The sequence below is a fragment of the Chinchilla lanigera genome, unplaced genomic scaffold, assembly GCF_000276665.1.
Source record: "Chinchilla lanigera isolate Chin_1 unplaced genomic scaffold, ChiLan1.0 scaffold00038, whole genome shotgun sequence".
Lineage (NCBI taxonomy): Eukaryota > Metazoa > Chordata > Mammalia > Rodentia > Chinchillidae > Chinchilla > Chinchilla lanigera.
This window is the reverse complement of record NW_004955439.1, coordinates 15615924-15630612: the sequence shown is the minus strand read 5'-3', so window position 1 is coordinate 15630612 and position 14689 is coordinate 15615924. Positions and strand designations below refer to the sequence as shown.

At 43.3% G+C, this 14689-nt stretch overlaps 1 protein-coding gene across 8 annotated transcripts in view; it reads right to left on the bottom strand.

Moving 5' to 3' along the window:
- Positions 1 to 14689, bottom strand: part of LOC102027459 — a 95319-nt gene that overhangs the window by 45045 nt on the left and 35585 nt on the right. For all 8 annotated transcript variants that reach the window (XM_005390663.2, XM_005390661.2, XM_005390660.2 and 5 more), the window contains exons 3-5: positions 8288 to 8437; positions 6366 to 6504; positions 3675 to 3775 (exon numbers count right to left, since the gene is read on the bottom strand). In XM_005390663.2, coding sequence (XP_005390720.1) covers positions 3675 to 3775; positions 6366 to 6504; positions 8288 to 8437 — 390 coding nt within the window. The remainder of the gene's footprint in view (positions 1 to 3674; positions 3776 to 6365; positions 6505 to 8287; positions 8438 to 14689) is intronic.

Here is a 14689-nt window from a genome sequence, read left to right as displayed (position 1 = left end):
GCACGTGCTGTACCATTGCATGGGTTTTGTGTGAAGATTAACTAGGATAGTCCATGAAAAATGCTTCAAAAATCATGGAGAATATTTAGTGTTCTTACTTTAGTCATTTGCCTGGGCCCGTATTTTACTGCCTTAATAAGAGGTGAAACCATTTTTCTACTAATCCAATATTTTATACTTGGCATCTTTTATTTTTGGCTCATTCTCCAAAGCCTTTTCCCATAGTGCTGTAACTATGGGTAAAATAGATGGTTCTGCAAATAAGTAGTATTTAAAGTTGACTGTGGGTTTCTTCTTTTTATAAAATAATGTTAACATTCCATAAAGAGCTGTTTGAAAGCTGCGGCATTACGCATGACATTGCTACAGGGTTTCTGGTGGATACATTCAAACAGTCACCTGAACTGAATGTTTCCGGAGTGTGGTATGTTTTTCACATCATGTTTTTTTTTTTCCTAGTTGCTTTTATCTGTATTTAAATAATCACATATTTTGAATGAATGGAATATTAGATTCCACCTAGTGAAACTTCCTTTTCAAACCACAGTTCTGGTGGGTGGAAGGATGGTGGAGGGGACAAGGAGCACCCAGTTTCACAGTACATATGCACACGTCTATGTTATCGAAGGTCAGCCTGGCCAAGGCTATGCTAGGTGTCAGCTATCAAACACACACATACACACACACACACACACACACACACATGAAATTCCCCTCATGTTTCTGGTCTCAGAAGCAGCTTAGGATGAACATGAAATGCATATATTGCATATTGTCTTAGTGGAGTTGCCTTCACAAAGTAAAATGGACTGAGTGTTTTAAACAGCAAAATTGTACTTTGTCACAGTTCAGAAGGCTGGAAGTGGAGCTCAGGGAGCCAGCAATTCCTAACAAGGCCCCTTCCAGGTCCCCACACACAGTGGGAGGGGAGCATGCTCACTGGTGTCTCCTCTTACAAAGACACTACTTCCACCATGCGTGCCCACCCAGGATCTCACTGAACTCAGCTGCCCCCTAAAGAGCCACTCTAAACACCACCATGTTTGGGGTCAGGGCTCCAGCATATGAATTTTGGGAGTAGAGAGGGTTCAATGTGGTCCACAGCAGAATTACATAAAACACCTTTTACCATAAATTACTGAGAACTGCAGGTATCACATATCAGGCCAACCCCCCAGATGGGGTTGTTTCCTTCTTCCCCGAGTGAATGTTCTTAGCACTTTTCCCTCCAGTGCCACTTTCTTTTAAAAAGAACTATACTTTCATCCTCCTCTTAGAAACCACCACAAAATATTGTAAGTCTTCAAACAAAAATTACCCCATGGCAGGCTGGGGATTTAGCTCAGTGGCACAGCACCTGCCTGGCAAGCGCAAGGCTGTGAGTTCAATTCCTGGTACAGGAAAAAAACCAAAACCAAAACCAAAAAAAAAAAAAAAAAAAAAAACTATCCCGTGGTTGCCAGCAGTAAATACTTCCCTATGCATATTGACAAAGAAACTGCTTTTGGGTCTCTGAACAGAAGAGGAACCAGAAATAACATAAGAAACACTGTTGATGCCCTCAATTTCTGCAGACATAACAAAGATAGTGATTGTTTTCCAAAGTTCCAGATTTCTAACACTAAGAAAAACATCATTTCTGGTTCAACGTGTAAGACTTATTTTGATTCAGAAGTGTTAGATGGGACCACAGTCACGATAAGTGAGTGAGTCCACAGTCACGGTGTCATTTTGTCTTCTGTCCAGAAAGTGCAGTGCAGAAGATGAATGTTCACTGCAAATTAAACTTTCAGGCATCTTCAGCCATCTGACTGACAGACTGGCCCCAAAAATACTGCCCTGTCACACAAATTGAGAATGATGTTCTCCTTACACACAAGTGTGAGGCCCAGCCCCTCCTAGCCACGCCAGAGAAAACATCTCATGGACTGTCCACGGGCCAAGCACAACAGAAAGAGCAAAACCCATCAAACAGAAAGAGCATGCCCTCTGCCAAGTACCTCTGATTACTGTGAATGGCCCAAACAATATTCTTAGTGTAGAAAGAGTTCAGAACACACTATACCAAGTTGTTCACAAAAAAAAAATTGACAAAATAAAACACTTTCAGCAGCACAGAGTCTTCAATTTCATCTTTAAATTTTTACCAGGTCTTTTCACTTGGACCCTTCTGATAATAAGCTCCTAAAAGAGCCATTATTGTCACTCCTTTCTGAAGTGATGGGGGGATCACCTGTTGGGGGCAAGGTCAGGAGTCAAATCCAGATTTCCTTATATCAAAAACTGAGGGTTTTTAAAAAATAATACTGTTGCTGCTATGGATGAGAAGAAATAAAATAAAAATCCAACAGTAAGTACATAAAAGACCTAACTAGTGACGTGCACACTAAAATGCATTTTATAATGTTCCGCATCGCATCCTCAGCGTTCTTTCTTTAATGTTTGAATTGTGATGCTCTAGCTTAGTGAGGATGGTGACACAGCACTGAGGTGACTTAGCTTTGGAGGGAATAGAAATCCAAGGAATACAAAAAGATGGGAAGATGGAAAGCATGAGACGGATCAGAAGTCTTCCACCTCCATGTCCTGCAGCAGAGCGCAGCAACAGATGGAGGCAGCAAATGAAACCAGCTCTGCAGGTGAGCAGCAGCCTCACTTAGCAGCAGCAAAGCCTCCCCTTCCATACAGGTCATCTTCTAAGGCCACAGAAAGCCTAATTTCCATATGAAGCCTTCCTATATCAATTGCATTCTACTCTGATTTTATATAATGAAGGAACAAGAATAATAGGCCTTTCTTCTCTTCAAACGAGTCCTAGTTGATTATTTTTTTATTCTTAGATATGGTTTGGACCTAGCATAGGCCCAAAGGCACAGGTCCCCAGTGCAGATATGCAGAGGAAGTGAGCACTTTTGGAAGGTGATCAGTTCTTGAGGGCTCTGACCTCATCAAGGGATTAATCATTGATGGGTTCACAATTTGATGGCATCATTGGGAGGTGGTGGGAATTTAGGAGGTACAATCTACAGTTGAAAGAAGTAGGCCACTGGCAAAGTATCCTTTAAAGGGTATCTCTTGTTCCTAGCTCTCCACTCCTCTCCTTCCCTCCCCTCCCTTCTTTTCCCTTCTCTTCTCTTCTCTTTCTCATCTCTTCCTTTCTTTTCCACTCCCTTCCACTTCCGCTCCTTCCTTGGCACTTTGCTGTACCATACTGGTCAGCCATGATGTACTACCTCACCACAAGCCCGGAAACAATGAGGTTAAGAGAACATGGACTGAAACTCCAGAACTGTGAGACAAAATAAAGCTTTCCACCTTTAAATTTCTTGCCTTAGTTATTTTGTCACAGTAAAGGAAAACTGACAAAAAGATGCATCACTTTAATTTTATGGTTCATTTTTACTGCATATTCTGTCTCCCTAGACCTACCAAGCCCTTTTTGAAGGCAGAATCATTGCCATCTCCTTTTAAAAAACATCTTCCAAAGGAAGTTATGTAAATGATGCAAAATTACTTTTGTGCAATATGAATTTAAAACTGTCTGTTATACCAATGGCTTTACTAAATGAATATTTTAATGCTAAGTAATAAAAAAAAGCTTGGAAAAAATTCCCTAATATAAATGAAAATGTACTGTTACAGAACAAATTCTTTGTTCCTAGGAGAAATCTCACCCATTTTCCCTGGCAGGGCCACTTATCCTGATCAGCATTGACCAATGACCTGGTTTCTCTTCTTCTAGGAGCTGCCAGAGGCCAGTATCTGGGATCCAACACTGGGGAGAGATATTTGAAGGTTATCATTCAGCCAAACTTGTCATTTAAAAAAATGCTCCTTATCCTGTAAGGAGGAAAGAATATTAATTCACACTGAGATACACTACCTAATAATATTTAGCATCCAGCTTAATAGCTGAAAAGCAAATTCTTCCCTTTGGCATAAAACTAGAAATTTACAGTCCTTTCAAGGATGCAAGATTTGTGGAGTTTTTCAGCATTCAGTGATATTATTCACATACATAATCGCTAGTGGATATTTGTGTTTATCACTATGTCAGAGTTAAAAATTTTACTAGTAAGTTATTAATTCATAAAATTCTAGAGAAAGTTGACTATAGAGACAAAACACCCTTTAAATATTTTATTTAAACATTTCAAAATTATAATCAACAATATGTGTATTCACCTATTTGAATTCAAGTCTGATATTTTCTAGAAAATGGCAGTGTTTGTCCTTTGTACTTATGAACAAACTGTTAACCCATGCTCAGGGTCCCATGCTGAAGTCTAGTCCATGACTAGAAGAGCTTTTGATTGCCAATTGATCATGAGAGTTCCAGGGACAGTGAGAAGGATGTCATCTTCAGAATGGCTACTCACAAAATATAAAACATTTATTGGTGACCAAGAGCAATGTTTTTGATGACAGATACTCTTTAACACTGACCACAGAAATTGCATAAACATGGTTTAAATAGTAAGAACAGTCACATTCTCTACCTCCTATGTCTACTTGAAGACTTTTCTTCAGGGCTCCCCAGCCTACAGGCTGTGAGTGCCTGTGCTTTCTGACCATTCCACTGTTACCATGCCTTGCTCAAGCTCAGGGGCCTGGGTGCCTTCCTTTGTGTTGCCTAGGGAGAGGAGCAGACCTCCTACAGGATTCATGTACACACACGAAGAGAGCAAAAGGCCCTTTTGTTCAAGGCACCACATCAAGGCATCACCCCAAAATTTTCACTTGCATTTTTCCGTTCTCAAAAAAATAAGTTTACTAACACTGAATGTTTAAATCTTCTCTGGAAGGTAACTTTCATGTTGGATTACTTAAGAAATCTGCAAGTGTTAGGCATTTTTTATGAGAGCAGCACTCTAACACTATACAGAGGAATGTGAAGGCTAATATTGCCTGTAAAACCCAGAATTTGGGTAAAGGCAAGGAATCTCAGAGAAATGTGCCTAGAATGTCTGTCAAGGATATCAAGGTGAATGCATTATCAACTTTTAAAAAGTTATATTCCCCAGAAAGTATTTTCCCTCAGCCTTCTGTTGAGCAAAAAGTTATAAAATCATCTTTTTCATGGTCATCTCTGTACCAGCATTACCTGTATCTCTGTTCCTATTCAGAGTGAATGTATAACAAATATTTAAGCACAGACCCAAAGGATTCCATCATAGAACACTGCAGGCCCCAAGAAGGTAGCACTTAATTGCCAAGCTTCACAGAGCTCTGATGTGGGTCTCTTGAAACAACCGACTGATCTGAAGACCACAAGCCCCACAGAGAGACTGGCTGACTTCTGCCAGTGTTGGTCTGAGCTTCGCTGACCATCAGTCTACTGATGTCCCATGCTTTATACACTTTGACTTAGTGATAAGCTAAAAGTTATGCTCCTGTGAGGTTAATGATCTCATCAAGATGAAGCCTACTGTGGGGCTTTAACAGTTCTTCTATGACTCAGAAAAGTAAGTTCACCTTACAAGTTCCACGTAGCCTCACTTTAAAATCTTGTGTTCTCAAGTGTTCACATGCTTTTCAGGAATACTGCCTTTGTCCTTTGGCCATTTATTCCACGTATTTGTGAGAAGTTCTTGACAAGAGGTAAACATTCCATGTTATGGTTTGTGTCTAGATGTCCCCCAAAGCCTCGTGCAGTCACAGGGTTTTTTCAGAGGTGGTTGGATCTAGAATGCTTGATGCTGGGACTGAGGATGCGTGATTTGTAAATCAGTCCACTGATTGATTTGGTGTAGTTTTGGCTATGCTACAATTAGGGTGCCCTGCATACAATATAAGGGACAGAAGGAGGCTTGTCTCACCCTAGTCTTGTTGCTTTGCTACTTTGTGCCCGCCATGAACTGTTCTCTATGATGGCCCTCTGCCAAGCCATCCTGCTTTGGACCCAGCCAATTATGGATTGAAACCTCTACAAACTGTAAGCCAAATAAACTTTTCTCCTTTAATCTTAAGTGTTGGGTATTTTGTCTTAGCAACGAGAAAAGTAACTAAGACACTCCACATTTGTTGTAGTGAGTTTCTTCCCTTCTCCGGCAAGAGAGAAGCCAGCAGTCCTGGGGAAAATTGCGGGGTTCTCTCTCACTTTGAGTCCTGCCTCGTGACAATCCCTGCAATTGCTTGAGAACACTAAAGGAAAGCATCAAACACATGGGCATAGTTTCTCAGTGCTTATTTCATTAAGAAAACAAAGCCTTAACTGATATAGCTTCAAAGTCTTTAAACATAAGTTGTCCTGAGATCTTCACTCAACTCTAAGACAGAGGATGTCACTACTCAGAACCAACTGATAAGAAGTTAGCACACCTATAAAAAATATACACACAATAGAAAATAGGAAATATACAAACTTTTAACTTTTATCTTCTGGAGTTTTTCTTTGATTTCTGTTCCATGGGCTTCCTCCCGAATCAACTTCCAAAAATCTTCATAGTCACTCATGTTCTTCAAGATCCCACATTTGGTCAACTCATTTTGCAACCCTATAATCTTATTTTTGAAGAGAGAAATATATATATGTATACATCACAGAGTGACATTTTTTAACGACCAATTTCAAGTCAGAGAATGATTAAAGAATTTAGGTGCTTTCTATCCAGTAATTTGCAGCTTATCTGGTCAAGAAAGGGTTACTTTCAACAGTAATTGACGCTAACACAAGTAACATCACACATTTGGACATCTCTGTCTCTAATTTCTGTGGACTCATTGACATTTTAAAATTAAAGGGAACAGGCTGGGCATGGTGACACAAGCCTGTAATCCTAGCACTCGGGAGGCTGAGGCAGAATGATTGTTGCAAGTTCGAGACCAGTCTGGGCTACAAAGTGAGCTCAAGGCCAGCCTGAACTGCATAGCAAGACTGCATCTCAAAAAGACAAAAAGTGAAATTAAGCTAAATTAAAGGGAATAATATGAACAGAGGTGGACTGTTATACTTCTTTTTAGCTCGTTAATAGCCACTAGGAATCACCGTGTGGGAATTCCTAGGAGAGGGCTGGTGGTGAGGAAGCTGCGGGAGGAAGAACCAGGGACACAAATTCCACGACAAGAGGATTAAGGTGGAAGGATACATTTCCCTGAAAGTTCATTTCCTAGTGCCAACTCCCTGTGAGCTGGGGAATCTGGAGTTACCAACCATAGTCTTTAAATCAGTTGTTTTGTGGGCTGTGCAGCTTGGAATAAAATGTGATATAGTGACCAGTTGAACCGAAAGTAGGCCCCAGGAGCTCCTACTCTTGCAAAAACAATTTCATCTCTCAGGCACTGAGGCAGGCACCCAAATGCCAAGGCCTGCTTCAGGAAGGATCATCTGACCTGTCCTTAAACATTGCCCCAGGAGAGCCCTCTAGGCCCCAGGGACTTTTAACTTGAGGGTCTCATTTTCCATTTTGCAAAAGTCAAAATTACAATACATTTAACTGTAACTCTAAATGGCTTTGTATATGATTCTAGAGTCAGGAGACTGAGCAGGGGATTGAGTCACAGACAGAACTGCTTGAAGAAGCAGAGGCAGGGAAGCAGCTGTGGATGGGCGACCCCAAGTTCCTTTCCTTGGAGAAGGAAAGGGATTCTCCGAGCCTGCTCAATAAGCTGGGGCCAACCTAATGGTGGCTGTGAATCTCCGTTTTTTAAAACTGGCTCAACACTGAGCTCAATTTGAGTAAGTGGCCCCTGGCACGGGTGACTCAGTACTAGTCGCTGGGACCAATGACTGTCTACGAATTTATATAACAAACCAATGAAGAAAAAAAAACAGGTATCGTAGGATTCTAAAAAGAATTGGCTGTGGATTTTTGTTTTGTTTTTCTTTGGGGATGATAAAAATGTAGTTCACATTTACCAGTGGTTCTGCCCCCAGTCTACTTTCTAGGGCAGAAATGAGCGGTTTATGCGACCTGGTTTTACGTGGAGAGTGACTGCCTCAGACACCAGGAGGTGGCCCTGGAGGTAGGGTCCTCCCTCCCTCTTCAGGAAGCGCTTTCATCCTTCCGAAACAGTGACTTTTAAAGGACAGGGAGATCTTCGGGAGATGCCTGAGGCATCCCGCGGAGGTGGGGAGGTTAGGGGTGGGGTGGGGTCCCTGGGGTCACCCCTTGCGTCCAGCCGGGGCCCAAACTGCCCAGAGCACTCTGCGGACGGGGCTCCCCAAGTTCCTGGATCATCCCGACCACGCAGCGAGCTCGTCCTCAGAAGGGCGGCGTGGAGCCGAGGACCTCCGGGCCTGCAGAGGGGCTGTCCAGGTCCTCAGCCCCGCGCTCTCGGGTCCTACCAGGTAGACGCTGGACCGCGGAGGCGACCGCAGGCGGCCCGGCTGGGGCGAGGCGTGGCGCGCGGAAGCGGGCAACTCTCGCGGCGCAGGCTTCAAACCCAGGCAGAGAAGGTGGTCGGCTTGGGGTCTGGTGGTAGCTGGGAAACAAAGCTGCAAACAAATGACAAGTAAACACCCAGCCACAGGAAGCCATTAAGAAGAGTGGGCGCTAATGAGCGCGCCGCGGGAACCCGCCGCCGGGGGCGCCCGGGCTGGCCAGCGAGGAGGGGCGCAGGGCGCGCGGCCGGAAGCTGGGGCGGTCTCCCTGGCTGGGGACAAGGGCGAAGGAGCCTGGGGACCCCAGGATCGGGTCCCTGCCTCACTCTCCTGCTCCAGGGTAAAGGACGCCTGGGATCGCTCTGGGAACTGCAGAGCGACCTCTGGGCGCGTTCCTCGGGGGAGCTTTTGAAGTCGTTTCTCGTAGAAAGCAACTCTTTTGAATCACCAGATGCTCCTTGGAGCCCCTCAAACTGCAAATCATGCTTTTAAAATTGTTTTTCTTTATTAAAGAGCAGTGATTTGTCAAGCAACCTCCTCATACTTTTCCTACTAAACTACTTGTGATAACAGAGTTGGTTTTGATTTTTAAATAAGTTTGTTTTGTTTAGATTTGTTTCGCGAGCCCCCCGCCCCATACACACGTACCCAAGGCCTTCACACTGAGCTACATCTTATTTTTTATTTTTTGTTTTAAGACTGGGTCTCGCCAAATTGCAAGGGCTGGGATGAAACTTGCGGTCGGATTATGGGGCGCTGGGACTCCAAGCGTGCACCACCACCCGCGTAAAGGACAGCTCTTTCCAGCACCCCGGACCCCCGCAGGCGCTGCTCCCGGGGGGTCCCATCTGCGCGCGGTCCCGACGTGCCCTCCCACCGCTCCGGGTCCTCACGCGGCAGCGCCCAGCGGTCAGCCCAAGTCCCCGGGGGGCGAGAGCGTCCACTCCCCGCCTCCCTGGGTACCCGGCCTCTCCGGCAGCCCACGTCCTCCAGGTGCAGCGGACCACACACCGAGCGGGGCCTAGGAACTTAGAGCGACGCAAGGGAACTGCGAGCCTCTGTGCCTTTTATGCGTGTTTGTCTTGGACATTTTAGGAAGTACGTGGGAAAGTGGTGTTGGGGTAAATGTCAGGTCTACACTACATGTCTGAGCGAGCAAGTGTTCGCTAAGCACCATCTAAGCCTCCAGAGTTGTTTTTCCATGATCTCCTCCTTTGTGAAAAACTCCCTTTATGGGAAGAAGATTAATTACAAAGACATCCTCACGGAAGCACTGGCAAAATTAAGGAGAGGTCCACTGATTTCCCAGAAGGTGTCACATCAGACCTTGAACCTCCTTGCCTGACCAATTAACCCTGACAGGCACTGGAGTGAAGTGTGTGGAAAGAAAGGTGATTCCACTGTCTTCTGGACTGTGTGTCCCTTTAAGTCTCTGTCACTTTTGTCCTTCCTGGATGAGAATTAATTCAAATACATTTTCATTTGTGTATTTCATGTGCTGTACCCTGAACGTTAGCTACGGTAACACGATTAAGTTTCTATAATGAAATCACCATCTCATTGACTAATTGAATTAGAACTCAAAGTACATAAGTATAATACAGGACATATAGGTACTAATTATTATTTTTAGTTTTAAAGCAACAGTACTGGTCCTAGGCTAAAACTTCTAGATAAAGTGAAATGGATGACATGGCCTCTTATAGATCTGAAACTTTAGACCCCCTAGTAATTTTGATTTCAAATATCACATTACTATACGTGCACTTTTTAAACCCTAACTGTTTAGAATGGCAGAAAATAAGATCACAGCTTTCTGTCCCATCCAACTTCACTTCCAGACCAACTTCCCACAAACCTCACCTGTTACCTGCTTCTGTTAAGCCTTGCACTAGAAGAGCAGAGTCCCAAACAGAATAATCGTCCAACTGAACAACCAGCATTCCCGAGGAAGATAGGCAGCATTCTACTTTTCCTGTCTTTTTCTTTCTCTAGCCATCTAGAAACCTTTTACTGTTTTTCCTTTGCCTTTCATTGTGAGTGGGTCTGGGCGCTCCCAGAACATGGCAGGTGTCCAGGTAGATTTTCCTTACACAATTCTTGAGTCCCCTGGAAGCTTTTCCCTTGTTTTTGAGGAAGAATTCACTTGCATTGATCTCCCAGAATGTGTCACATCAGACCTTCAACCATATAAGAAGTTCCATCCATCTCCCCAGGCACCCGTCGATTCACCCTTCACTAGTCCACCAGGGCTGGCCACTGGCTAAGACAGAAGTTCCAACCACGCAAACACTGGAAGTCAGTGAAAAGGTAATTACTGCAGGAAATGTCAACTCTCAGCCATTAGAAATTATAATATCTACATACTGGATTTTCTGTACACCAGATTAACCGTGAAAGTATGACCCTTTCTTTCAAATCAGTATTTTAAAGGAGCATGCAGACATATCTAAATATAAAATTGTTTTTTTAAAATATTTCAGATTATGACAAATCACCTCAAATTTGGAAGAGGTTAAAAAAGCAGATGATAATTCTTGTGGGTGTCAGATGGTGACACTTTAGCCGGCCCATCAATGCATCCCCTAGGTGGAAATATTTAGGGAGACTCACTGCTTACTTATTTTAGTTGAACTAGAATCCAAAACTAAGGTTGAAGAGCTAGTGAAGTCACATGATGAATTTCTGCCAATTAGAGTTACAGATTTCTGCCCAGTGGGAAAGATAACCCCAACGTAGCGGTCTATCTTCTTGTAGAGCACTCTGTGCCTCACATCCTCCTTTGAATCAGTGTTAACATTTAATTTATCCCCTTATTAACTGTTTAATTGGATTAAATTTATTTATTTCTTTATTATGTCACTGGGGATTGAACCCAGGAGCTATGTAGTGAGCTACATCCCTAGCTCTTTTTATTTTTTATGTTGACATGTGGTCTCATAAGTTGCCCAGGCTTATGTGATTTTTTTTTGGAACCAGGAATCAAACTCAGGACCTTGTGCTTGCCAGGCAGGTGCTTGTGCCACTGAGCTATATCCCTGACCTTACATTTATTTTTTACTTGTGTGAGAATCATGTTTTTAACTTTTTGAAAAGTGTCTAAATTAAATTTTCTAGAGGAATTGAAATTTTTCATGTACAAGTCCATCATTTCTATTCCCTTATCCCTGGGTCCTCATCCTGATTCTGCCGTGTGCCATCTGCAGAGAGGAGAATTAATCTTGCCCCTCTACAGCATAGACAGCTATGAAGCTTAATGCAACCTGTTACTCTTAAGTATGTACTTGCAAAGTTACATACTCATGTCTGTGCACGCTATCAATTCATGTACATTTTGGGTGTAAAGTTTTATCATTTCACATGTACTGTTTTTAAATGTCATTTTCTTATAAATCTTTTTTCATTATATATAAAGGTTTTTACAATTCTGTTCAAGTAAGCTTATTTACTGTTTCTCCGGTTGTATCATTTATATCTCCAATAGGCAGAAATTAACATTTCTTCCACCACTGAGATGAACAAAGTCTTCCACTGTAAACAACAGGCTCCTCCCACTCACCTCCCTTGTAACTGGACAAGGTGCATGAGGGATAAATCAAAGTGAAGGCATTGGTTCCATCTCACACCCTTTCTCCATAGCGTTTTGCACAAGGTTTGTTACATATTAAACTTATATACATTTGCTTTCCTTCTGGATTGCAGAGTCCTGGGTCTAGCAACTCCATACTGGTCACTGTCACTGCGTAATATATTCTAAAACTGTCACCAGTGCCCTTTCATCGCCTCACTTGACTGAGCTTAACCTGAGAAGGAGCCCAGGACAGCGGCACCAGGAGGAGGCATGCTGAGGCCTTTTCCCAGAACTGCATGCAGCCCCAAGCTGAGTCCTCTCCCTCTATCCCAAGTCCTGATCGTCTTTTCTCTCCTTAACAGCCACTGACATCAACTGTATCTGACTGCCTGTGCCGCTGCCACCTCTGTCTCTCTCCTGTGGCCTGGATTACCTTGCTTTGGACATGGAAGTGCCGCTGATACCCACAGACAGCCTGACTCCCCAGGAAGGTCAGAGCAGAAGCCAACTCCATGCTTACTGCTTTGAGCTTTGAGCTCTTGTCCATTTCTCAGAATGTCCCTCCAGATGCCCACACAACCTGACTCCTTGCTGAAGCAGCTCTGTTTGCTGGATGACTGTTGTAAGTCCCAAGCAGCTAAATTACAATGCATCGTGAGGCCATCCAATGTCAGAAGTCAATTTTCAAACTGTGTTTGAATGCGGAGCCTTTCTTTGCCCATTGTCACCTACTAAAGACCTTAGCCTCAGAGCCTGAGAAATGACAGGAAAAATCTGATGGCATCCACTTAAGAAGCTTACAGTAGCTAGTGAGACCTAGACATCCTCCGCTCTGTGCCATCTCCCTCCCAGCTGACCACACCCCATTCCCACACTAATGCATGTCCTGAAATCTGGAAACTGAGGCTGAAGGGGGAGAAAGCCAAGAAAGCCTAAAACTTAGGGTGCCAACATCCAGATTTCCTCTCTCCAGTCTCTGCGTACTTTAAACTCTGCACCAAATCTTCCCGAATCAACGCAGGACGAGTTTCTACCAGAGCAGTGCAACTCAGAGCCGTGACGCTCTTCCTGGGCTGCACACACAGCACATGTGCCTCGGTCTCCATCACACCCGCTTCTAGTTAGCAAGGAAATAGACTCATTTGGTGGTCAAACTTCGTGGAGGACAGTTAGAATACACAATGATCTCGGCAGCGGCTCCTCTACTCAGCAAAGGGTGGAGAGCAAATGTGGGACCGGACAGGTTCTGTGCTTGCTACGAAATGATTTCTAAAGTACAATTCTCACATCTTCGGTTCTGAGAAAAATGAAGCCACCAAAACATTACATTATAACCTTTAAGATATTCGGTGAGTGAGTCTCAGAGAAAATTTTTTGTCAAAAAACAAAACAAGGCCCCACAAAACCACTTCACTGCTTGCATCAAAAAAGTAGGTACCAAGATTATTAGATTTTCTGAGATTATTAAACACTTTAAATCTTTGCATTAAAGTTAGATTTTTTCTATCTTTACTTTTCATAAGTATCATTTAAAAATAATTTTAATGATAGAATGCAACTTTAAGCAGAAAGTCCATTCTTTAATGTCCATGAAGATCTTTTAAATTTCCTCTTAGAAACATGGCTCAAAGGCTACTGCCTTTCGGTAATTAATTGCCCTACACAAAAACGTAAGCATTAGTTAGGTATTAGCAGAAATGTCATACAAAATGCAAGTCTTTGTAGTGTCTAAATTTCCTGAGAATATTTTCTAAAGAGTCTCACCTACAACTTTGAAAAAAAAAAAGAGGGAAAAAGTGCCAGTTGTAACCTCCCTGCTTTCATTATGGGGTTGCTGTCAGAAATCAGTTAAGGAGAGGGGAAGAGGGGGTAATTTTCCTTTAAAATGGAGAGGAGTTTCTTTTAGGAAGGAAATTCCCTGAGGAAGTTGTTTTAAAACAAATAAATGCTCAGGATGAAGCCAGCAAAAGGTGTGAAGGGACCCTCTTTGATTTCCCAATTTGTGTATTTGGCTCAGACAACATTTTATGCACATATTAATCGAATGCTAATGACCTCCTGTGAGGACAGTGATATTTGACACTAAGTATTATCAACAGAAAGGTTTTTGGTGTATTTTTAATCCCATCAAGGTGCCCAGGGAGGGAGGCTATACTGGGGGAGGTGGGAGATTTCAGGGCCTGGGAATGGATTCCTGCCTTGATTTCCAGTAGAGTCCAGAGTCAAGTGATTTACAGAATTATCTCCACATCAAGGAGTGTTCTGGAAGGTGTAAACATGTTCTTCAAAGTCTTCAGGTAACCTTCTTTATTTAACCCCCTCCCGCTCCCCTGGGGCATGGTTCTAAACCTGAGTGAGGGTCAGAATCACCTGGAGGGTTTGTAACGGAGACTTACAGAGACCCATGCCATCCTGGAGTAACAGGTCTGGGTGGGACCCTAGAATATCTGCCTTTCTGACAAGTCCTACTAGGTGAGGACACCGGGAAACCCAGGGTCCTCAAGCGTTAGTTTGAGTCTCAAATACTGCAAAACTTGCGTTGTTCTTGTAAAGGGGACAGCAGGCTGGAGCTGCTGCTTCTTACTAGATAAAGAAATTTTTTTTTTTTTTTTTTGTGGTACTGGGGATCAAACTCACGACCTTGTGCTTGCCAGGCAGGCGCTTATGCCACTGAGCTATATCCCCCGCCCCCTAGATAAAGAAATTGTCTACACAACAGGAAGCCAGCTTGAAAAACAGGCCGGGTAGGGGTAAAGGCTTGGAAATGAAGGAAATACACCCCTTGACCTTGAGAT